Source organism: Hyla sarda, chromosome 9, assembly GCF_029499605.1.
Source record: "Hyla sarda isolate aHylSar1 chromosome 9, aHylSar1.hap1, whole genome shotgun sequence".
NCBI classification, from domain to species: domain Eukaryota; kingdom Metazoa; phylum Chordata; class Amphibia; order Anura; family Hylidae; genus Hyla; species Hyla sarda.
The window spans coordinates 25,035,171-25,061,083 of NC_079197.1; the positions used below are offsets into that span (position 1 = coordinate 25,035,171).

General features: G+C 44.6%; 2 protein-coding genes across 3 annotated transcripts in view; one reads left to right on the plus strand and one right to left on the minus strand.

The window, feature by feature from the left end:
• Window positions 1-25,913, minus strand: part of USP20 (ubiquitin specific peptidase 20) — a 107,523-nt gene that overhangs the window by 39,223 nt on the left and 42,387 nt on the right. The window contains exon 1 of one of the 2 annotated variants that reach the window (XM_056540242.1): window positions 7,739-7,880. The exons of the other annotated variant lie outside the window; for it this stretch is intronic. The gene's annotated coding sequence lies outside the window, so the exon portion shown is untranslated. Of the gene's footprint in view, window positions 1-7,738; window positions 7,881-25,913 lie in introns of those variants that run through there. 2 annotated transcript variants of the gene reach the window in all.
• Window positions 7,841-20,860, plus strand: C9H9orf78 (chromosome 9 C9orf78 homolog). The gene is made up of 9 exons (XM_056540264.1): window positions 7,841-8,038; window positions 14,344-14,403; window positions 14,668-14,719; window positions 17,478-17,548; window positions 17,633-17,710; window positions 18,850-19,047; window positions 19,127-19,263; window positions 20,318-20,416; window positions 20,682-20,860. Exons 1-9 carry the CDS (start codon window positions 7,953-7,955, stop codon window positions 20,777-20,779), a joined length of 879 nt encoding a protein of 292 aa, XP_056396239.1. The 5' UTR covers window positions 7,841-7,952; the 3' UTR covers window positions 20,780-20,860.

Sequence of the window (25,913 nt, forward strand, 5' to 3'; positions counted from 1 at the left end):
CCCCTAAGGCTCTGTTCACACATTTGCTACCTTTGTTTTCGGTTTTGCTGTTATAATTTTCCAAACATTGTGGCAAGAATGGTGATATTTTACCTAAACTGCGCAAATTGCAGTAAAAATGTGTCAATTTTACTACGATCTTGGAAAATTATTGCAGTAAGGCTGGGTTCACACCATGTTTTTCAAATACGGTTACCGTATATGGTTTTCCGCTAAAAAAATGTATGGCAAAAACCGTATGCAACCGTAGGACTCCAAATTAAAACGTATACGGTTTTTCCCCGTACGGTTCTATCCGTTTGCATCAGTTTTTGCCAACGGTTTTGCTATTTTGTTGGAATTAGTTTTCCAGCAATTTAATAAAGTTATTATTGTCCTATTGAAATTCCAATCTGCACATGTGTCAACTCCAAAAACGGATTAGAAAAACCGTGTGCAACCGTATTCTGAAATTCTGTGTACGGTTCTCATAGACAACAATGTTAAAAGAACCGCATACGGTTCGCATACGGTTTTCCAACCGGGGGCAAAAACGTGGTCGACAGCGTTTTTGCCTACGGTTCAAAAATCGGCAAAACCGTATCCGAGACAAAACGGATGCAACCGTACACAACATTTGGAATACGTTTTACAATGCATTCTCTATGCATACGGTTTCGGATACGGTCGTATACTTTTTTTGCGGAAAACTGTATAAGGTTACCGTATTTGAAAAAAAGTGGTGTGAACCCAGCCTAACACAGCCAAAATGCAGGATAAAGAAGTAAAAAATGCTGTAAAACAAAACGCGAAATGCTGTAAAAATACAATGAGCAACCACAGCTTAAAATCTTCAAATCTTTATTTAAAAACCAAAAACTCATATGATTATAGGCAAAATCACTTTGAATAAGAAATTGCACAAAACCTGCACATAATGAGGGAGATTTATCAAAACCTGTGCAAAGGAAAAGTTGACCAGTTGCCCATAGCAACCAATCAGATCGCTTCTTTCATTTTTAAAAAGGTCTTTGGAAAATGAAAGCGGCAACCTGATTGGTTACTATGGGCAACTGGTGACCTTTTCACCAATCACCGGCTGAGGTGGGGTTTGTCTTAGAAGTTGGGGGCTGGGGGACTCAAGGCTGGAGATCCCGTTGATCGGACACCCCATTGGAGTTGTCCGATAAGTAGGCCCGGCTTTTTACAAGGCTGCAAGGGTGTGGAATCGCATCTAGAGGCCGCAACAGAAAACCTCCGGCCCTGCACGTCACCACTGGCGGCAATTCAGCGCTCGTGTAATTTCGGCGGATCAATGTGAACGGGTCCGCTGAAGACCCATTCACACCAAGGCAAAGGTTCACACCGCGGAATTCCAAGCTCAATTATGCTAGCGGAAATTCCGTAGTGTGAACATACCCTAAGGCCACGTTCCCACGTCGAGATTTCCGCACCGGATTCCGCATCGGAATTCAGCGCGGAGATTCCGCTGCAGCAGAGTCCCGTTGAATTAAACGAGACTGTGCTGCGCTGTGCACATGGTGGAATTTCCGTGCCAGATGTTTCCGGCACGGAAATTCCGAATATCGTGTCCGCAGAAAGAAGGAAACTGTTCGTTCTTTTTGCGGACTCCGCACGGAGTTTATGAGCGCTGGCACGTAATGCTGGTGCCCGCAGTCTCTGGAATGTCCGCACGGAAAATTCTGAGGTACGAACATAGTCTAATAGGCTTAGATTCTGGCCCTTCTAGGTTTCAAAAAAACCACAGTATTGACTGCACTGTGGTTGGATAGGAGCTAGTGTAGTTTGCCCTAGGCCAGTGGTCTCAAACTGTGGCCCTCCAGATGTTGCAAAACGTCAACTCCCAGCATGCCCGGAAAGCCAACGGCTGTCCGGGCATGCTGGGAGTTGACGTGTTGCAACATCTGGAGGGCCACAGTTTGAGACTACTGCCCTAGGCAGTCAAAGGGGGAGAAGTAAGCTCAGAGTGAATTCACACATGGCGGATTTGTGAATTTACCCCCCAAAGCTCCACCTGTGATTAAAGGGGTACTCCGGTGGAGAACATTTAATTATTATTATTATTTTTTTTTTTTTTTTTTTTTTTATCAACTGCTGCCAGAAAGTTAAACAGATTTGTAAATTACTTCTATTTAAAAAATCGTAACCCTTCCAGTACTTATCAGCTGCTGTATGCTCCACAGGAAGTTCTTTTCTTTTTGAAAAGAACTTTCCTTTCTTTCTGACCACAGTGCTCTCTGCTGACACCTCTGTCTGTCTGTCTCAGGAACTGTTCAGAGCAGGAGAGGTTTGCTATGGGGATTTGCTTACTCTGGACAGTTCCTGACATGGACAGAGGTGTCAGCAGAGAGCACTGTGGTCAGACTGGAAAGAAATTTAAAAAAGAAAAGAACTTCCTGTTCTACTATCTTAATCCTTCCCGTAGTTATCAGCTGCTGTATGCTCCAGAGGAAGTATGCTCTGGACAGTTCCTGACATGGACAGAGGTGCACTGTGGTCAGACTGGAAAGAAATTTAAAAAAAGAAAAGAACTTCCGGTTCTACTATCTTAATCCTTCCCGTATTTATCAGCTGCTGTATGCTCCAGAGGAAGTTGTGTAGTTTTTTTTTCCAGTCTGCTCTCTGCTGACACCTCTGTCCGTGTCAGGAACTGTGTCCAGAGCAGGAGAAAATCCCCATAAGCAAACCTCTCCTGCTCCGGACAGTTCCTGACATGGACAGAGGTGTCGGCAGAGAGCACTGTGGACAGACAGAAAGGAAATTCAAAAAGAAAAGAACTTCCTCTGGAGCATACAGCAGCTGATAAGTACTGGAAGGATTAAGATTATTATATATTTTTTTTAAATAGAAATAATTTACAAAATCTGTTCAGGCACCAGTGGCTACATGAAAGATCTCCAACCTGTGGCAGAACTACAACTCCCAGCATGCTCCGATACCCATAAGCTGTCAGGGCATGCTGGGACGTGTAGATCAGCCGCAGGTGGAAAGTAGTCAGGGATCTGACATGTATCCGATACTAGTCACAGGCAGAGCTTTATCTTACTTCCTCTGCCTCCTCCCTGGCCTGGGGCAAATAATACATCACATTAACAGCCATAGAGGGCGGCACAGTCAGCAGGAGGAAAACCTACGGAATATGTTTTCTATGGAACATTTCATTGTGAGTTCTGCTGCTTTCACATGTTTTTACTGTATACAGTGATCCCTCAACTTACAATGACCTCAACATACAATAGTTTCAACATACAATGGTCTTTTCTGGACCATTGTAACTTGAAACCAGACTCAACATACAATGCTATGGAATCTGCAAAACGTGTCAATGGCTGGAAGAACTGACCAATCAGAATGGATATTTCACTGGTAAACCTGTGTATTCCTAAAGTGCATGCACCGGCTAGTGTCTGGTAGCGCCCCCTACAGTACAGGGAGGTATTACATGTTCTGTACTCTTTACCTGTATTACTGAAGTGTATGCACTGACTGGTGTCTGGTAACGCCCCCTACAGTACAGGGAGGTATTACATGTTCTGTACTCTTTACCTATATTACTGAAGTGTATCCACTGACCGGTGTCTGGTAACGCCCCCTACAGTACAGGGAGGTATTACATGTTCTGTACTCTTTACCTGTGCCAGGGTTAGCTTCTCCCTTGGGCATCAGGTGAGTGCGGCTCCATTTGCCTTTTTTTTAGGACATTACGTGTTCTTTACAGGACCCTGAAGAAGCTTCTGTCCTCTACATAGACCAGTGTTTCCCAAAGACGTTGCCTCCAGCTGTTGCAAAACTACAACTCCCAGCATGCTGGGAGTTGTAGTTTTGCAACAGCTGGAGACACCCTGGTTGGGAAACACTGAAATAGACCGTGATTTACAGCTCCCTGCAGATCATTCTTACTTTTATATGTAAGGATTTGCTTTATCTGTATTCGTTATCTACTTATTTTTCTTTAATCCTCACTTTTTTCCTATTTTTTGATGACATTTTTGGTTTCTTCAGAACCAATTACCAGGTTTCCATAGAGTTATGGTCTCAACATACAATGGTTTCAACATACAATGGTCCTCCTGGAACCAATTCATATTGTAACTTGAGGGAGCACTGTACATGACTGGAGACCATCAACAAGCAGGCTCCATGATGACAGACAACTGCACTGTTAAAGGGGTCGTCCGTAGGAAAAATTATATTTTTAAGTCAACTGGTGCCAGAAAGTTAAACAGATTTGTAAATTACTTCTCTTTAAAAATCTTAACGCTTCCAGTACTTATCAGCTGCTGTATACTACAGAGGAAGTTGTGTAGTTCTTTCCAGTCTGACCACAGCGCTCTCTGCTGCCACCTCTGTCTGTGTCAGAAACTGCCTGGAGAAGGAGAGGTTTGCTATGGGGATTTGTTCCTGCTTTAGGCCGCTCCTGATACAGACAGAGGTGTCAGCAGAGAACACTGTGGTCAGACTGGAAAAGAACTACACAACTTCCTCTGGAGCATACAGCAGCTGATAAGATTTTTAAATAGAAGTCATTTACAAATCTGTTTAAAAGGATACCTCCGGGATGTACAAATTATCCCCTATCTTAAAGGGGTTATCCAGGAAAAAAAACTTTTTTTTTATATATATATCAACTGGCTCCAGAAAGTTAAACAGATTTGTAAATGACTTCTATTAAAAAATCTTAATCCTTTCAGTACTTATGAGCTTCTGAAGTTAAGGTTGTTCTTTTCTGTCTAAGTCCTCTCTGATGACACTTGTCTCGGGAAATGCCCAGTTTAGAAGCAAATCTCTTCTAAACTGGGCGTTTCCCGAGACAGGTGTCATCAGAGAGCACTTAGACAGAAAAGAACAACCTTAACTTCACAAGCTCATAAGTACTGAAAGGATTAAGATTTTTTTATAGAAGTCATTTACAAATCTGTTTAACTTTCTGGAGCCAGTTGATATATATATATATAAAAAAAAAAAAAGTGTTTGCCTGGAATACCCTTTCAAGGATAGGGGATAAGTTTTAGATCGTGGAGGCTCCGACCTCTGGGCCCCATAGTCCCCACTCCCCCCCCCGCGATCTCCTGAACAGAGCCCCGGTTCCCTGCATGGAACGGGCATTTTCGACCACCGCCGGAATCGGCGGCCGACACGCCCGTTCCATACAGTTCTATGGCAGAGCCAGAGCGCTGCATATGGCAATCTCCGACTCTGCCATAGAACTGCATGGATGGGGTGTGTCGGCCGCAGCTTCGTGCTGTGGTCGAAAACGCTCGTTTCATGCAGGGAGTCGGGGCTCTGTTCAGGAGATCGCAGGGGGGCCCCAGCGGTCGGACCCTCATCGATCTAACACTTATCCCCTATCCTTAGGATAGGGGACAATTTGTACATCCTGGAGTTCTCCTTTAACTTTCTGGAGCCAGTTGACTTTAAAATAGTATTTTTTCCTCCGGTATAACCCTTTAAAGGGGCGGCCTATTTGCAAAATCCTTTTCCAGTTGCCTTATAACTGTGTGCGGCACACAGGGCATGCTGGGTCTTGTAGTTTTGCAACAACTAGATAGCAGCAGGTTGGGGAACACAGCTCTAGGATATTTCTTTGCTTCAAAGACCCCCAAGCGATCGTAAGCACGATGGGACAATGACACTGTTGTAGCGCGATGTCCATTTCACTCTTTAGGCCTCGTTCACATTGCCATCGGATACTATTTTTTTTTCTCCGCTAAACTACCGGATCCCATTCAAGTAAATGGGGTCCGTTGGGACCAGGCAGTGTCCATTGTGTTCCGACCCGTTTCAGGGTCCGTACTGCTCAAGAAAAAAAACAGCCGAATGGGCCCTGAACGAAACGGAAGACTTAGGGGGAGATTTATCAAAAACTGTGCCCATGGCAACCAATCAGATTGCTGCTTTCACTTTTAAAGAGACCTGTGAAAAATGAAAGAAGGGATCTGATTGGTTGCCATGGGCAACTGCAACTCAGCCTTACCTTGCACAGTGACCACTAGGGGTCAGACCATCCCAATGATCTCATAAAGTAGAGTTTCCCAACCAGGGTGCCTCCAGCTGTTGCAAAACTACAACTCCCAGCATGCTCGGACAGCCGAAGGCTGTCCGGGCATGCTTGGAGTTGTAGTTTTGCAACAGCAGGAGACACACTGTTTGGAAAACACGGCTGTAGACAAAGGCAGAAGTCTAAGTCAATAAAGATTGTAGGAAAGCTGGGTTACATCCACTGTGGGGGGGGGGGGGGGTGTATATAAATTTAAAAATAAGGAAAAAAAATGTGTCACCCAGCCTTCCCAGCAACCTGAAAAACAAATATTTCTGGTTACCCATGGAGACAGGAGTGGTGGATACATCCCTAAAACCTAGGCAGAATTGTCAATCAGGACTCTAGGAAAGCTGAGTGACATCCACTGCAAGCAAACCCTACATAGAACAAATGCTGGATACCACAATACATAACTAGGCAGAACTGACAATCAGAACTCTAGGACACATCTACTGTGGGAACCTAAAGGCAGTTGCCACCCAGCTTTTCCGGGGAACTGAAAAGCAAATCATACTAGATAAACAAGGACACAGGAGTAGTGGATCTGTCCCTAAATAACTAGGCAGGGTTATCAGTCAGTACTCTAGGAAAGCTAGGTTACATTGACTGCAGGGGATTTATATAAGTAAACCAATGAAGAAACGTGTGACCCAGCTTTCCCAGCAACCTGAAAAGCAAATCATCCTAGTTATATAAGGAGACAGGAGTAGTGGATACAGTGCTACAGACCTAGGCAGAACTATCAATCAGAACTCAAAGAAAGCAGAGTGACATCCACTGTTGGGGATGTAATGGCGGTTGTCACCCAGCTTTCCTAGGGACCTGAAAAGAAAACACCAGATATCTACCGTCACCGGAGTAGTGAATACAACACTACATAATGACGCAGAATTGTAGGACAACTGGATCACATCTACTGTTGGAACCTAAAAGCAGGCATTTGTCACCCAACTTTCCCAGGGAACTGAAAAGCAAATCTTCCTAGATATTTAGAGACACTGAAGTAAGGAATAAAGCATTACATTACTAAGAAGAATTGTCAGTCAGGACTCTAAGAAAGCTGAGTGACATCCGCAAATACGGGGATTTAATTGTGGTTGTCACCCAGCTTTCCCAGGCAAACACTAGATTTCCAGGGTCAAAGAAGTAATGGATACAACAGCAGAACTGTCAATCCCGATTCTAGGAATCCTGAGTTAGATTGTAGCATTCTAGGAAACCTGGGGGGAGGGTCTAAAGGCAGTTGTCAGTCCAGCTTTTCCAGGGACCTGAAAAGCCAATCTCTCAAAATATCCCAGGAGACCGGAGTAGCTTATACATCAGCAAATGACTAGACAGAATTGTCAATAGAAAAGCTGGTGACATCCCCTGTGGCTAATCGAAAGGTGGTTTTTCACCCAGCTTTCCCAGGAAACTACTATTATATGTTCACACATCATATCCTTGTTATATGTTTACACTATATCAACGTTTCTCATGCTAGGTGCCTACAGCTGTTGCAAAACTACAACTCCCAGCATGCCCGGACAGCCTTTGGCTGTCCGGGCATGCTGGGAGTTGTAGTTCTGCAACAGCTGGAGGCACCCTAGATGGTAAACAGAGAGAGCATACATATACATGTACATATATAGATTTTTCACGCCCCTCTATCACTGTGTGTATGCACGGCCGTCTGCAGCCTGTGGAGGACGCTCTTACCTCCCCTATGGTCTATATCATTGCAGCCTGTGCACGGACCACCATCTTTCTGCAGCTGTTGACGGCTGATACTTAGCCACGCCCCTATTCTCTGCCAGAGCCGGGGTGGAGCCTGGGAGCCTCAGAAGGGTGTGCCTACGTCATCACCCCGCGCCGGAAGTGGAATCCGTCCCTGCTCCCTGTTTACATGCCGTCCTGGTGAGCAGAACCTAACATGCCAGCTGGTAAAAACTTCCGCAGACGCCAAGCCTCCAGCTCGGATGAAGAGGAGGAAGATGCAGGGGTGGTCGATGCGGTTAGGTCAGTGAGTGGAATCTTACTCCCTGGCTATGTGTAGAAGTGTACATTTTCAGTGCTAAACTACAACTTCCAACATGCAGCTGTCCGGGCATGCTGGGAGTTGTAGTTTTGCAACAGCTACACAGCCACAGATTTGCGGAGGTGCTTGTCCGCCATGGTTTTCTAACCAGTCACCGTTGGATTTGCGAAATTTTACCTTGCAAAACCGGGGACATACTAAAAGGAATGACAAAGTGGAATGCCCATAGACTTTAAAAGGGTATTCCAGGGAAAAAACAGTTTTTTTTTTTTTTTTTTAGATTAACTGGCTCCAGAAAGTTAAACAGATTTGTAAATTACTTCTATTAAAAAAATCTTAATCCTTCCAATAATTATCAGCTGCTGAAGTTGAGTTGTTCTTTTCTGCCTGACAACAGTGCTCTCTGCTGACACCTCTGTCTGTCTCAGGAGCATAAGAGGTTTGCTATGGGGGATTTGCTTCTAATCTGGACAGTTCCTGAGACACGTCTCATCAGAGAGCACTTAGACAGAAAAAACAACTCAACTTCAGCAGCTGATACGTACTGGAAGGATTAAGATTTTTTTTTATAGAAGTCATTTACAAATCTGTTTAACTTTCTGGAGCCAGTTGAGAGATATATATTTAAAAAAAAAATTATAATTAAATTCCCTGGAATACCCCTTTAACAGGGAAGTGGAATGCCCATAGAAAATAATGGAAATGAAATGAATTTGTCACGCCCTGCTTTATGTGTAATGACAGGAACACTTTAATGTTCGCTGCAGTTTTTGGCCGCTTTTGGGGTTTGGGACATACTAAAAGGAATGACAAAGTATAATGCCCATAGAGAATTATGGAAATTAAATATCTGAATTAGAGACAAAACTACTTGACATATCTAATAAATCTTTATCAGACATATTCTCCAAACTCAGTGACCTTGTTTATTATTCAGATTAAAGGGAATTATCAATGTTTTTCTGCAAAATGAAAACATGGAATGGCCATAGACTATAATGGGGAGTAAAATTCGATGTGGAGTCTGAACCCTTTAACATGAACTAAATCTTTAGCAGGCATCCTGTGCGAGTTCGGTGGGATTATTTAAAAGGGAGATTGGGTGGGATTATAATTGGTTTCTATGAAATGACAAAGATAATGACACAATGGATTTCCCATAGAGCAGGCATAGGCAACCTTCAGCCTGATTGCCTATGCCTGCCATAGAGTATAATGGGAAGCAAAATGGGATTTGGAGCCTAAAGCATTAAAGAGTAGCTCCCACCATCCTATTTTTTTTTCTGTCCCTGCCTATTGCCAATCTATCCCTAACCCCCTCCCTGCTTTTAATTTTTATTTTTACTATATTAAAAATGCCTTTTGTCTGCCTGGCAGTGTGCTCACTACCAGCCAGACTTCCCCAGCAGGCACCACGTCACTAATGCCTGCTGGGGGGGACTTCCGCCCTTAGTTCATCTACACAGGGTGCCTCCAGCTGTTTCACCACTACAACTCCCAGCTTGCCCTGACATCTATTGGCTGTCAGGGCATGCTGGGAGTTATAGTATTGAAACAGCTGGAGGCACCCTGTGTAGATGAACTACTAGTTAGTTACATGCGGCGCTGTGGCGCTACCCCGTCCCCTCCGTCTCCCTTCCCCCGCGCCGTACCCCGTTCCCACCGTCTCCCTTCTCCTGCGCCATACCCCCTTCCCTCCATCACAAACCCCCCCTCCCGCATACCCCGTTCCCTCATTAAACTTACTGCAGAGTCCGGCAGCGGGCGTGCAGGGACAGCGGCGGCGATGTGCGGGAGGAGTGGCCTCCCAGCCAGTGGCCGGGGAGCCAATGCGCTCGCTCCCTGCCTGTCTGATTGACAGGCATGGAGCGAGCGCAGGCTGAATGAAAAAAGACAGATGCCCCGCCGCATCGGTCCTTTTTCAGGCGTGACGTCACGCCAGGCTGCAGCCGGCCACTAGGAGGGAGACCCCTAGTGGCCGGTTTTCAAATGTAAATTAAACCATTTTAATAAAAAGAAAAAATAATAAAAGTATATTAGAGATATGTTGTAGTACATAAGTACTACAACATATCAAAAATAAAGTTGGTGACAGTGCCCATTTAAACATATCAAATTAACCCTTACCACAAAATTTCCCCAGGTAGAGTAGCACAAAATGGAAATGACCTGGGATTATAGCGGTTTTCTATAGAATGCAAAGGTGAATGACAAAATGGAATGTCCATAGACTATATAATGGGAAGCAAAACTTGATGTGGTGTCTGAAAAATTTTACATATCAAGTAAATCTTTAGCAGGCGTATTCTTCATATTCCATGGGGTTATTTAATATTAATATTGATATTGAGTGGGATTATAATTGGTTTCTATAAAATGACAAGGGGAATGTCAAAATGGAATGTCCATAGACTATAATGGGAAGTAAAATATGAGCTCATGTCCATGTAAATCTGTTATTTAATAAATTAACCTTTACCACAAGTGTTCCCCAGGTAAAGTATCATCTTGTAAGATTAAAATTACCTGGGATTATAGCTGTTTTCTCTAGAATTCAAAGGTGAATGACAAAATGGAATGCCCATAGACTATAATGGGAAGTAAAATATGAACTCATTTGCACTCAAATCTTTATTTAGTTAATTAAACTTTACGGCAAATATTCCGGCAACTTTACGGCAACATAGCCATTTAGCCCCAAGACCAGCGCAGATCCTTCCTAAACATGTCCATTACTGTCTGCCAGGTACGTACTAAAATCACCTTATGGTGGAGAACCCCTTTAATTTGACAATGTGCTTCTCTACCCAGGGAATACTTGCGGTATAGGATAATTTACTAAATAAGGGTGGTTTCACACCACGTTTTGTACTTACGTTTCCTGTATACAGCTGGGAGGAGGGGGCGGGGCTTAATCGCGGCTCCCGCACTCAGCCGTATACGGGAACCGTATTTAATGCATGTCTATGAGCCGACCGGAGTGAACCGCAGCCTCCGGTCAGCTGCGTTTCCGGCCGTATGCGGTCGACCACGTTTTTGCCTGCGGTCGGGAAACCGCACAGCCGAAAACGCAGCGGGCTCCGCGAATAAGCCCCGCCCCCTCCTCCCAGCTGTATACGGGAACCGTAAGTACAAAACGCGGTGTGAAACCACCCTAACAAAGATTTACATGCAAATTAGCTCATTTTTTACTTCCCATTATAGTCTATGGGCATTCCATTTTGTCATTCAATTTTGCCTTCTATAATAAACAGCTATAATCTCAGGTAATTATTATTTTACAATGTGCTACTCTACCTGGTGAACACTTGTGGAAAAGTAAAATTTCCTAAATAACACAGATTTACATGAAAATGAATGAATATTTTACTTCCCATTATAGTCTATGGACATTCCATTTTGTAATTCCTCTTGTCATTTCATAGAAACCAATTATAATCCCACTCAGTCTCAGTTTTAAATAATCCAATTGAATATGAAGAATATGCCTGCTAGGGCTGGGCGGTATACCAGTTCATACCGAAATTTTTGTGCTGCACGATATGAATTTTAACCCATACCGCAATACCGGTTTGGCCCCTCCCCTTCGGGAATGAATGAATCAGCCCAGCCCTGCGCTGTCCCCACATCGGGGAACTAATCCTGTGTGACCTGCGAGCGCTGTTCTACCCCCCAATTAATTATTAGACCAACGCTGTCCCCATCAGGGTACTACTCACATGTCACCCGCATGCGCTGCCCTCCTCGTCCTGTTTGTTGAGGCCGCCGGCGCAAACACTCTATACCAGTGGTCTCCAACCTGCGGACCTCCAGCCATTGGCTGTCCGGGCATGCTGGGAGTTGTAGTTTTGCAACATCTGGAAGTCCACAGGTTGGAGACCACTGCTCTCTACTGTGCAGTATCCATATGCCCGGGCTGCAAAAAATAAACAAAATCAACTTTAACTCACCTCCCGTTGGTCCGGTACCGGCCTCACTGGTTTCCTGGGGACGGGAACGTCGGAGAGCCGTCAGCCTATCACCGGCCGCAGCGATGTTCTGCCTCAACGGTTATAGGCTGAGCCCACTGTCATGTAAGGAGCCGGCTTCTTACAGGACGGTGGGCTCAGCCTATAACCGGCCAAGGCGGAACATCGCTGCGGCCGCTGATAGGCTGACGGCTCTCCGACGTTCCCGTCCCCAGCGTAAGGCCGACGTAGGTGCGTTAAAGTTTATTTTGTTTACCTTTTGCAGCCCAGGCATAGGGATACCGCACAGTATAGAGAGTGTCAGCGCCGGCGGCCGCAACAAACAGGACGAGGAGGGCAGCGCATGCGGGTGACATGTGAGTATTTACCCCGATGGGGATGTGGGCTGATAATTAATATGGGGGGGGGGGGGGCTAGGAAATACCATTATATACCGTGGAACCACCAAAAGTTAAAAAAATACCGTGATACACAGATTTGGTCATACCGCCCAGCCCTAACGCCTGCTAAAGATTTATTTGAGATGTTAAATGTTTCAGACACCACATCAAAACAAATATAATCCCAGGTTATTTTCATTTTACAATGTGCTACTCTGCCTGGGGAAAACTTGCGGTAAAGGTTAATTTACTAAATAGATTTACATGCAAATGAGCTTATATTTTACTCCCCATTATAGTCTATGGCCATTCCATTTTGTCATTCTGCAGAAAAACATTGATAATTCGTTTTAATCTGAATAATTAACAAGGTCACTGAGTTTGGAGAATATGTCTGATAAAGATTTATTAGATATGTCAAGTAGTTTTGTCTCTAATTCAGATATTTAATTTCCATTCTCTATGGGCATTACACTTTGTCATTCCTTTAATATGTCCCAAACCCCAAAACCGGACAAACTGCAGCGAACATTAAAGTGTTCCTGTCATTACACATAACCAGGGCTTGACAAATTCTGGGCGCCTTTTTTTTTTTCTTTTTTCCAATTATGATTGACCATCTTAAAAATAAATACATATATATATATGTGTGTGTGTGTGTTCCTGCACTGATCCCCTATTCTGCCTTAGGCCAAAGCTCCGGTGTTACATGAGCAGCGTACTCAGGAGTGCAGAGCTGAGGCTGCTGATTGGCTACAGCGGTCATTGACGTCCGCTGCTCATGTAACACTGGAGCGCTGACCGGAGCCAGGTAGATTTTTTCTTTTTTTCACATGAGGGGAAATAAGGTGACACTAATAATCATGACACAGGAAGAGATTAGGGGACACTAATGACTGTGAGACGGGGAGAGATGAGGGGACACTAATGACTGTGACACGGGGAGAGATGAATGGACACTAATGACTGTGACACAGGAAGAGATGAGGGGACACTAATGACTGTGACACGGGGAGAGATGAATGGACACTAATGACTGTGACAGGGAGAGATGAGGGGACACTAATGACTGTGACACAGGAAGAGATGAGGGGACACTAATAATCATGACACAGGAAGAGATGAGGGGACACTAATGACTGTGAGACGGGGAGAGATGAGGGGACACTAATGACTGTGAGACGGGGAGAGATGAGGGGACACTAATGACTGTGAGACGGGGAGAGATGAGGGGACACTAATGACTGTGAGACGGGGAGAGATGAGGGGACACTAATGACTGTGAGACGGGGAGAGATGAGGGGACACTAATGACTGTGACACGGGGAGAGATGAAGGGACACTAATGACTGTGACACGGGGAGAGATGAAGGGACACTAATGACTGTGACACGGGGAGAGATGAGGGGACATTAATGACTGTGACACAGGAAGAGATGAGGGGACACTAATGACTGTGACACGGGGAGAGATGAGGGGACATTAATGACTGTGACACACATGGGGGAGATGAGGGGACACTCTTGACTGTGACATAGATAAGGAGACAATAATGACTATGACACAGAGAGATAAGGGGACACTAATGACTGCGACACAGGGAGAGATGAGAGGACACTAATGACTGACACAGAAAGAGATGAGGGGATACTAATGACTGACACACATGGGGGAGATGGGGGGACACTGTTGACTGTGACACAGAGAGATAAGGAGACAATCATGACTATGACTCTGGGAGAGATGAGGGGACGCTAATGACTACGACACAGAAAGAGATAAGGGGACACTAATGATTGTGCCATAGGGTGAGATGAGAGGACACTAAGGACTGTGACACATGGGGCAGATAAAAGGGCACACTAATGATGGGGTTTGCTTAGTGCTATTAGTCATCACTAATTAATTGGTTTTAATAAAAATGTTTGTGTTGTACAGAAGGAAACTTGAAGAAGCTAAGGAAGTGCAGAGTCTAAGAAAGCGACCAAATGGTGTAAGGTAAGATGGATAATGCCGTCCTGTTCATTTAAGGATCACCCCCTTCATCTGGAGCATCTAGCAGCTGAAGGTTTTCTACAATTGTATCCTACCTAAACAAGTGGGGGAAATAAAGCCTGCACTCCACAGACTGTTATATTTTACCTACATGGCTATATTGTATACTGTTGACTTGTCACTAAAAGGGTTAAACTAGTGGGCGCTCTTACAGTAGGGAGTTTACACATTAGATATTAACCATTGGATCTTGTGTTTTATCTGCAGTGCTGTAGCTCTGTTGGTTGGAGAAAAATTGCCGGAAGACGCTGGACTGGAGGTAAGCCTATAAAGAATTACAGTGGATTATATGTAAACAGTTTCTCCTAGTGCTTATTGTGATTTAGCTTCCAGTCAGGGCTAAAGATAAATGGGCACTCTCATTAAAATAAATGTTTGCTTTTGCACTCCTTATGGTAAATAAAGAATTTTTCTAATGTCTCCCTACTTGTCCAGAGCACATTTCCCCCCATCTGTTGCACATACTTTGGACTCCTGCTGGCCTGGCAGAAGTCCAAAATCAGGAAATGCAGTCTGAAGGAGTGGGGGGGTGCAGCCTTAGCCAATTATAGCTCATCTCACACTGAACTGCTCTGGGCTGTGTGTAGCAGAGTGAGGGAGGAAGTTCTCCCCTGTATGGCTTCAGATGATGTCACGCCTGCTGGGGAACGCCCCTTCGCCGTCTGTGAATCTGACTGAGACTGAGCAGAAAATACAGAGCAATATCAAGGTAGAAAACTAAAAAATAATAAAAATAAAGGCAGGGGGTGGTTTATCATGATGGGGCAGTGAACTGGGAGGATTATAACATTTAACAAGATCGTGACAGGTACTCTTTAAAGGATCAGCCCAGTCAAAACAGGTGCTTTGTTTTGTGTATGGTGCAGGGTCTAAAGGGGCGAAGCATGTGTATTATACTCCACCCTCTCTGGCCCTGCTCTACTCAGAACACAGTGTATTGTGCTCTTCTTTAGGGAAGTGTTTCCCAACCAGTGTGCTCCTTCAGCTATTATAGTTTTACCGCACTTGGATACATAATAGTTGGAAAATACTGTTTTAAAGGGGTACTCCGCTGCTCATCGTTTGGAACCGGCGTCGGGAGCTCGTGATGTCACGGCCCCGCCCCCTAATGATACGCCCCACCCCCTCATTGTAAGCCTATGGGAGGAGGCGTGACAGCCGTCACACCCCTCCCATATACTTGCATTGAGGGGGCGGGGCGTGACGTCACGAGCTCCTGTCTCCAGCGTTCGGAACAGTTTGTTCCAAACGCTGAGCAGCGAAGTACCCTTTTAAGCTGTGACAGGAGATTGGCACTCTAATCCCCATATCTTTTTTTCCTTTTGTTATTTTTTGAGATTGGGCGACAGGAGCATAGCGCTACCTGATCTCCCAAATCCGACAAAGGGGCACGGTGCATAGAGTATAGACCGTTAACCCCTTCTCGCCAACGGCCAGTGCACCTTGGGTCCGGGTCCCCCACTGCCCCTGCTCTCCTCGCTATGGCAGCCTGGCATGATGCAGCACGACCTTTAGCTGCCTGAAGACATCAGGAGGTGAATATAGCCAAGAGCTAGGTAGGTATGTGCCCTCTTTTGTGCGGTGATTCAATTACTGACCTTCTGGCAGTATTATGGCAGGACTTAATGGGTTAATTATCTCCCTGGGTCTCTGTTAGCTCTGCTACTCTGTGGACTCGGTCTGCAATGGGACAATTTCGGGGGCTAAGGTCCCGATATCGTTGAGTCAGGATATATCTATTATATTCTTCTCCCTCCCCCCGCCTTGACTCAGTCTTGAGCTTGGGAGTTACGGCAGCCACTTCTGTTCTGGTCAGCTGACTCCACCTTGACTGTGCTCACTTTCTTCTCAGGCGTGCGCTGCTCTCCCTGGCATTTTTTCCGCCATGTTTTCTTGAATCGCTTGGTCTTCTAGGCTGGCGTTCCCTTATCGGGCCCCTTCTATTTTTGTTTTCCAGCTGGGCTGGCCCTCTGTCCGGTTCTGTTTTTCTGGAAGCCGGTTTTCTATCTCTTTTTCAGGATAGTTACGGTCGTCGGGCTTCCTGGCAGCCCTTCTTGTCTCTCTATGTGGACCATAGGTTTGAGTCTCTACAACGGACAATCCCTTCCTTGGCATCCTAGTCCATCTCCATGGACGGTGGGACCTTCCGGACACTCTGACACTCTGTTGTCTCTTGGCCTAGGGTTTGGTCAGTTTCCGGACTGTCTCCCCTATGGGATAAGATGTCTGATCGCGGGGGTCCCCAGCAATCTCGGCTGCGGCACCCCAGACAATCAGTGCACGGAGCGAAATTCGCTCCGCGACGGATGACTGGCGATGCGGAGGCTCGTGATGTCACGTACAGTTACGCCCGCTGTGACGCCACGGCGGGGTGCAGCCATGAAGTCACGAGCCTCCGGCGCTGCACCCAACGCTCAAACGAACACTGGGTGCAGCAGGGAGATCATGGGGGTCCCCAACATTGGGTCCCCCGTGATCAGACATCTTATCCTTTGGATAGGGAATAAGATGTCTGGGGCGGAGTACCACTTTAACCTTGTGGAAAGAAAAAGCAACATTGACTTTCATTCTCCTATCCCGACCTACAGCCATTTGGAAGTGATGCTGGATCATACATACATACATACTTGTGCTTCTGTATTGCCTCTTACCTCTGTATAACTGTGAGGTCCTGACAGGACTTTATTTACAATATAGGGATATGTCAGCACGTTCGTGGAATCTGCGATGGTGCACGAGGTAGAGCAAAGCCACAGGTAGAAGAGAGATTTATACCCAGCACTCACCAGGAATGCACAGTGAAGATTTATTATGCTATAGTGTAGTACAAGGGGCTCCCACACCGAAACGTGTCCTTGTACTACACTATGGCATAATAAATCTTCACTGTGCATTCCTGGTGAGTGCTGGGTATCATATTTCTTCTACCTAGGACTTTATCTACAGATCTGTTAATGGAAAGTTTCCTGCGACAGGAAGAGTGATCAGCATTGTATTCGATTGTTTTCTCTTCATAGGATGATCCTTTCAAGATCAAAACGGGAGGGATGGTGGATATGAAAAAGCTGAAGGACCGTGGGAAGGATAGGTAAGGTTCTGTATAATCCTGTAATGTTTTTGAATAAGGAAGCTAGAGCTTGTATGATCTCATTCATTCTGTTTCCTCCTGTAGACTTGGAGAAGATGAAGATCTGAACTTGGGAACCTCTTTCTCTGCAGAAACCAACAGGAGGGATGAAGATGCTGATATGTAAGTGCAGTGCTGGGCGGCGTGCTGTGCTGTAGTAATAGAAGTAAAGCCGTATCTGTCAGATGTTTGGGTTGTCCTCCACATTTTTTGGCAACAGTAAACTGTAATTATAATGGATGTGAATGAACATCTTCAGTAACTTGTGTTAACATAGACCTCACATTCTCATGTCAGGAGGTGGTGATGATACCGAGATGAGCAGCGTTACATAGGTGCTGCTTATTTTTTATTTTTTTTTCCCTGAGCAGTCTGTTACACTTCAGCTGCTGCAGAACATCTTAAAGCACACTTCAGCTGCTGCAGAACATCACAATGCACACCTCAGCTGCTGCAGAATATCATAATATACTTTGGCTGCTACACAACCTCATTCTTTATTCTTCAGATAATAATGTGCTGCAAAAAATCAAAATACTTTAGCTTCTGCATAATAATACACACTACAGCTGCTTCACAACCTCCTAATACACCACAGCCACTGCAGAACATAATACACACTTGTTCTGGTGCAAAACATTATGATACACACCTCTGCTGCAGATCTTCTTTATTAAAGGAATACTCCGCCGGAAAACATCTTCTCCCCTATCCATGATAGGGGATAAAATGTCTGATCACAAGTGTCCCGCCGCTGGGGACCCCTGCGATCTCCGGGCCGGCAGTGTCCAGAACACGGCAGCTTGGAGCTTCTGTGTTAGTAACGCCACGCCCTCTCCATTTATGTCTATGGGAGGGGTCGTGGCGGATACTACGTAGCCATCACGCCTACTCCCATAGACATGAATGGAGGGAGCGTGGTGGCTGTAGTGACCAGTCATCTGGCACAGAGCGGAGTTCGTTCCGTGCACCAAATGACTGGGGTACTGCAGTGGAAATTGCCGGGGTCCCCAGCGGCAGGACCCCTGCAATTAGACATAGTTTCCCCTATCCTTTGGATAGGGGATAAGATGTTTTCCGGTGGAGTATCCCTTTTTAAAGAGTGAGAGAGTTTCATATCAAACAGTTGATTGGGACTGGGCTGGTCGGGCAGCCGGATACTATCTACAAGAACAAGAATGAAACCTGCTGGACCAGGGACCTAATCTCTTCCGCCCCCTTAGAATAAATATAACTTTTGCTTCTTATTTCTTCAATTTTAGGATGAAGTACATTGAAACGGAGCTGAAAAAAAGAAAAGGAATCATTGAGAATGAAGAGAAGAAGGTGAAACCAAAGAGTGCAGAAGATTGCTTGTACGAGCTCCCAGACAGCATCAAAGTGTCTTCCGCCAAGAAGACCGAGGAGATGTTGTCCAACCAGATGCTGAGCGGGATCCCGGAGGTGGACCTGGGTATAGAGTAGGTGGCCTTCACTTCTCTTCTCACATAGGAAATCCTGCTGTAACCACAAATGTCTTATTTTTTATTTTTGTTATAGCGCAAAAATAAAAAACATCATCTCCACAGAGGAAGCCAAGGCTCGCTTACTGGCAGAACAGCAGAATAAGAAGAAGGACAAGCAGACATCCTTCGTGCCCACCAATATGGCCGTCAACTATGTACAGCACAATCGATGTAAGATTTAGATGTCATGGAGAGTGTATGATATATGTTTTCCCCTTCCTGCAATATTTTGCCTATAGCCCTATACCTACCCTTATCGACAGTCGTGATGAACATAGTCCTGACAAGGTGCCCCAACGGTTTTTGCTTTTCTTTTCCCAAAAACAGTGGCTCTTCTGTCGAAAGGTTGTGCCTGGTATGTCAGTTCAGCCAGATTGCTTGCATAAGGTTAAGCTGTTAAGACAAATTAAGCATATGGACCTCCCCTTCATTGTGCACATCTATTTTTTTTTTCTTCTCTTTATTTCAGTGGACAGGGCCAGAGCTGAGCTGTTTGCCAGAAGTACACTCACAGTTACTTCCTCCTTTAGTTGCCAATCACAGCACATAACCTACTTCTCTCTTATGCCATTACATAGTGCTCGTTAAAGTGCATTGAAATGAATTGGCTGGCTCTGTGGTGGGGTATTATTTACAATGCATACTATAGAGTGTATGTGGAGGGAGAAGAGGTTACTAATGCATTGGTTTTGCAAGGTGAGCTATGTGAGCAGAAATTAAAGAAACCGCAGAATAAGGAAGGGGTTACACAATGCACTGAATTGCTGAGATGAGAGGGATGCCTTAATTTACCTTTCATGAAAAGTAATGATCCTCTGGAGGCTTATAGATTGCAGTTACACAGCTTAGGCCCTCTCTTTCTCTTTTGCACATAGCAGTAGCTAAGCCCCACCAACACTTCCTTAGTTCCAAGCCAGTGTTTTTGTTACTAGTGACCGATTTCCCCTAACAGACAGTGGACAGTAGAAAAGTGAGACACCTAGTGGCCAAGACTTTATTTTCCCATTTTTGATAAATTAGATTTATGAATATGTAAGGAATCACCTAGACCAGTATTTCCCAACCAGGGGTGCCTCCAGCTGTTGCCAAATTACAACTCCCAGCATGCCCGGACAGCCAAAGGCTGCTGGGAGTTGTAGTTTTGCAACAGCTGAAGGTACCCTGGAATGGAGTTGTTTAAAAACGACAGTGATCAGTTAAAGCCATTTTTCCTTTTTGTTTTCAGTCTACCAAGAAGACCTGAACACCCCTATGAGACGTCACAAGGAAGAGCCGAAAGCACGTCCCCTCCGTGTAGGTGATACTGAGAAGCCAGAGCCTGAGAGTGAGTATAACTTGACACCAATGGAGGAGAAACATGGGGGGAGGGGGTGATACAAAATCGCAGTATTGACATGACCCCAGGTATTTCCGAGGGGAAGGTAGCGGATATACAAAATTTCCCCTATGACCAGACTTTTTGTAACACGATTGAAAACTGTGCAATCTTATTGTGTTCCCTGCAAATTTTATGTCGCCATGTTGCCCCAGCCTAAAACGTACTTGATAGCATAACAATACGTAAAACTTCTGATTTTATCATCCATCAGCTTCAGAGTCTCCCCCCAACCGCAAGCGTCCATCCAACGAGAAGGCAACAGATGACTATCATTACGAGAAGTTTAAGAAAATGAATAGACGTTACTAACACTGCCGCCCAGTCATCTACAGCACAGTGTAAGGAGACACAAAACATGGATGCCAGACACAAAACATGGATGCCAGAAACCCAGAACATTGAGAACAGTTCTGTTTACATCTTCAACTTCTACCACCTAGTGACATCCAAAGACTTCTCTCTAAAAAAAACAAGGACTTCAGTGTTCTCTACGGATAGATGTGTCTGTCTTTTTTAATTTTAGTACATTTTATTTGTTTAGTAATTTTGAGCAGGGATACGATGAAATAATCCCTTCACCGTCATGGCTATAGTTTTTGCTGCAATCCTATGAGATGGCAACTAAGAATTAAACTAATTTCATTATACGTAAAAATGTAAAATATCTAATTTCTAAACTTAGGTATGATCCAGGCCCAAAGTCTGAGGCTGCACTACTGCAGGATATTTGATTTCTGTTAGGGACAGTGTTGTCATGAGATCTGAATACACAAATTCCTGTCAGTATTCAAGTCAGGATGTGGATGTACGTTAATTTGGTCAAATGGATTGATAATATCACTATAACAGCAATCAGAAGGGGGGATGAAGTCATCAGAATATCTCAGTAGTGCAGTCTCAGGTTTTGGGCCTGAAACTTCAGGAGATCATATCTCAGCTAAGCAGATAAATATTAGGAATTAGTTTTCACATTTGTAATGTTAAGTAAATTTGAGTTTAACAAAAATAGAGAAAAAGAAACACAGCCGCATGTTGACAATCTGTATTTTGATCTAATTGCTTCTCAGCATAAATTCAAACACTAACAGGTTGTAGTATACATTTTGATCAAAAAGTTCAAGCCCACTGGCCACGTCAAGGCCACCTATTTAGGGTGGGTCCCTAACCTAACAATGGCGTAGCAGCCACCACCACTGTAACACCATGCCCACAGGGGGAACGAACCAGTGGCCAGGCAGCCCCACTGCTGCCCGACCAAGCCCCTGGCTCTGCGACACCCCACCCCACGGACAAAGAATCACCGAAACAATGGTCGCAGCAGTGCAACCACACCAATGTGAATACCTACCATGTGCTCACTGCCAATACATAAGAAGCAAGTAGATCAAAATACAAATTGTGGATGTGCGGCTGTGTTTCGTTTTCTCTATTTTTGTTTTAAATTTGAGTTTAACCTATTCATTCACCAAGGAGTGTTCAGACCCAATAGTATATTTTCACTCCATTTTTCCACATATTTGTCTCTATGTTTTAAATGTTGAAAATACTCTGTACTGCTTTGTGTGAGCATTGAGCAGTGTAATAGAAGATCTGTTTAGTCATTACCTGGACATTGTTGATTCCTAAATAAATAAGGGTCACAGAGGTGGACCTATGCACCTGTCAAGACACGAGGCCCATTCACCATATTTATACAGTTCATTGGAGAGACTGCAGTATGTCTCTATTGATATCTATAATATATGGGGGATATTTATCAAATCCTGTCCAGAGGAAAAGTTGCTGCGTTGCCCATAGCAACCAATCAGATAATTTTTTTCAGAGGCCTTTTCCAAAATAAAAGAATCAATCTGATTGGACAGGTTTTGATACCCTATTGGGGAGATATATCAACTCCTGTGTAGAGGAAGAGCGGTGCAGTTGCCCATAGCAACCAATCAGATCGCGTCTTTCATTTTTAAAGAGGCCTCTGAGAATTGGAAGAAGTGATCTGATTGGTTGCTATGGGCAACTGCACCACTCTTCCTCTACACTGGTTTTGATAAATCTCCCCCTAGGTGTTTGAGGATCAGTCAGGTTTTCTAACCACATATATAAGTATATATTTGGACCTAGTCAAGGTCTGACGCAGTGTTTCCCAACCAGCGTGCTTCCAGCTGTTGCAACACTACAACATCTAGAGGCACGCTGAGAAACACTGGTCTATTTATGTAGTTCTGACCTACCTGTATACATGAGTACACTAATGGGGCATGGTCTTTTATTGAATATATCTAGGTACAAATCAATCTTTGCATCACAGATATCTTCAAGAAGTTGCTTTTCACTAGAGATGAGCGAATTTACAGTAAATTCGATTCGTCACGAACTTCCCAGCTCGGCAGTTGATGTCTTTTCCTACATAAATTAGTTCAGCTTTCAGGTGCTCCCGTGGGCTGGAAAAGGTGGATACATTCCTAGGAGACTCTTTCCTAGGAATGTATCCACCTTTTCCAGCCCACCGGAGCACCTGAAGGCTGAACTAATTTACGCAGGATAAGTCATTAACTGCCGAGCCGAGAAGTTTGTGACGAATCGAATTTACTGTAAGTTCGCTCATCTCTACTTTTCACCAGAACCCATCGTTGTCTCACAATCCCAGATATGGGTTTATTACTTTTAGGAACCCAAACAGATTGAGAAGGATTATTACAGATAAGTCTCTGATCACCCATTATTTTGTATATTATTTGTTCAATGGAATTGTAAAAGGGGGGGGGGGGACTGCAGTACCAGTTAGGATCACTAGATGTCAATGGTGAATATTTAGTTCAGGGTTTCCCAACCAGGGTGCCTCCAGCTGATGCAAAAATACAACTTCCAGTATGCCCGGACAGCCTCCGGCTGTCCGGGCATGCTGGGAGTTGTAGTTTTGCAACAGCTGGAGTCACCCTGGATGGGTAACACTGATTTAGTTACTTCATCTTTATATATTATTTGGGGCTAATCAGAAGAGAAACACGTATTATTCTTAAGAGCAGGATTTTCACTTCTATGCCTCCTTCAAGAAAGTGATTGGTTTTATTTGTCCTTATGTGTAAATAAATCATCTTATTGTACAATTATAAGGTTCTGTTCCACAAGTAATTTTTGGTGACAGCGGTTTCTTTTTCTAAGAGCCATAACAGGGCTTATTTTTTGTGGGACCAGTTGTACTTTTTAATGACATTCTTCATTTTACCATATAATGTTTTGCAAAACCAACATAAACTATATATATGTACATACACATTTGGGTTGGAATGCATAAAAAACACACATACACACACACACGGTAATACTATGGTACTGCAGTGTAGTCTGATCTGACACTCCCTGATTGGAATTCCGTGTGGAGATTCCATGATGTGAACGAGGACGTAGAGCAGGGGGTCTCAAACTGGCGGTGCATTGCCATAGAATGAAATTTTCCATAGAATGAAATGCTCCGCCTCCATCACATCCTATTGGCTCACACTTGTCACGTGACATATTTAACCGTCACGCATCGACGCGCACAGCAGTCTCCGTTTGGCTATCACAGGGAGAGGATCTCCTCTCCCTGTGATAGCTGAAGCTGCCCGGAGCCATCCGAAGGCAAATCTCATTCTATTGCAATGCATACAGACTGCGCATGGCCAGCTGGCCTCCCTACGCAAATTGCGTAGGGAAGGAACTGAGCACGTGCAATACTAACATTAGCCCTACGCTACTTGCGTAGTGCTGCGCCTGCGCAGTACTACTTTACCTGCGCCCGATGCTCTACTGTATGTTCCCCGCTCCCTGAGAGTTAACGGGGGAGCTGCGGGCGTGGGGTGTAGTAAGCGCTCGCGGGAAGGCACCCTGATGACAGCGCTATCGGGCATAGGGATCCCGATAGCGCTGTGTATCTATCGCGCTCGCGGGGAGGCACACTGATGACAGCGCTATCGGGCATAGGGATCCCGATAGCGCTGTAGATTTATAAAACAGTAAATGTAATAAAAGAGTAAATGTATGAGCTTCTGTGGCCCGATTGAATCGGGCCACAGAGCCCATGTGAGCTCCAGCGAGCTTCAGCTATCACAGGGAGAGCCAAACTGAGACTGCTGTGCGCGTCGATGCGTGACGGTTAAATATGTCACGTGACAAGTGTGAGCCAATAGGATATGATGGAGGCGGAGCATTTCATTCTATGGCAAATTTCACTCTATGGCAATGCACCGGCCCTCCAGATGTTGCAAAACTTACATTCCCAGCATACCTGAACATGCCCAGACAGCTATTTGCTGCAGCTAATGGCTGTCGGGCATGCTGGGAGTTGAAGTTTTGCAACATCTGGAGGGCCACCAGTTTGAGACCCCTGACTTAAAGTATGCACATATAATTTCTTTTTCCAAGGAAATAAAAAAAAAAACTGCAATGGGGCTAATCCACGTCCTGCATTTCTGACGAGGAGGTGACGACATTTATTGCAGCCTATTTCAAATATTGCAGTATTTTCTGCTGACCTATCGAAGTCAATAGTAGCAAAATCTGCTGCAGATTATCCACAGAAAATACGCTGCAAAAAATCCACACAAAATCCTCCCATGTGAATGAAACCATAGAGTGTTTTCAGGTACAACTTATTTGGAAAAACACAGAGCTACATTCCTGGCTTTGGCTTAAAAAATTGTATCGGTGACATTTTATACCCGAATTGTCATCTGTTGTACTTATTGGACCCTATAAAATTTGTGTCCAGTCTTTTAGTCTTTCCCATATTTTTAGCACTTTATGAGCATGTACTGTAGATAGATGGATATGGCAAATGAACTGGATAAGACGGCTCACCTCAGCTGTGCTTCCCACACCTGCGCACGGACTAACCGTCAATGCCTCCGGTCCAAAGCAGCAATAGAAACCAAAAGAATATCCGGCGTGGTTAAGTGCAAACAGGAAACTTTATTGAAGACACATGGACAGCACAGGTAAAAACTGACGCATTTCGGGTCAAACAGGACCCTTAGTCATGGCATGCATGCCATGACTAAGGGTCCTGTTTGACCCGAAAAGCCTCAGTTTTTACCTGTGCTGTCCATGTGTCTTCAATAAAGTTTCCTGTTTGCACTTCACCGCACTGGATATTCTTTTGGTAGATAGATGGATAGGTAGATATGAGATTAGATAGATAATAAGAATAGAAAGATAAATATTAGATATTAGATATGAGATGGATAGATATATAGATATTAGATCAGTGGTCTTCAAACGGTGGCCCTCCAGATGTGGCAAAACTACAATTCCCAGCATGCCCGGACAGCCGTTGGCTGTCCGGGCATGCTGGGAGTTGTAGTTTTGCCACATCTGGAGGGCCACCGTTTGAAGACCGCTATATTAGATAATAAGGATAGATGGAGGATATATAAATATGACATTAGATAGATAATTAAAATAGATAGAT

What these genes read in the sequence shown, in the direction of transcription:
- C9H9orf78 (XM_056540264.1), top strand. Translation starts at nt 7,953, where the DNA reads ATGCCAGCTGGTAAAAACTTCCGCAGACGCCAAGCCTCCAGCTCGGAT. An exon ending in GGGGTGGTCGATGCGGTTAG is followed by an intron (nt 8,039 to 14,343) that starts GTCAGTGAGTGG and finishes TGTGTTGTACAG; the next exon opens with AAGGAAACTTGAAGAAGCTA. An exon ending in AAGGACCGTGGGAAGGATAG is followed by an intron (nt 17,549 to 17,632) that starts GTAAGGTTCTGT and finishes TTCCTCCTGTAG; the next exon opens with ACTTGGAGAAGATGAAGATC.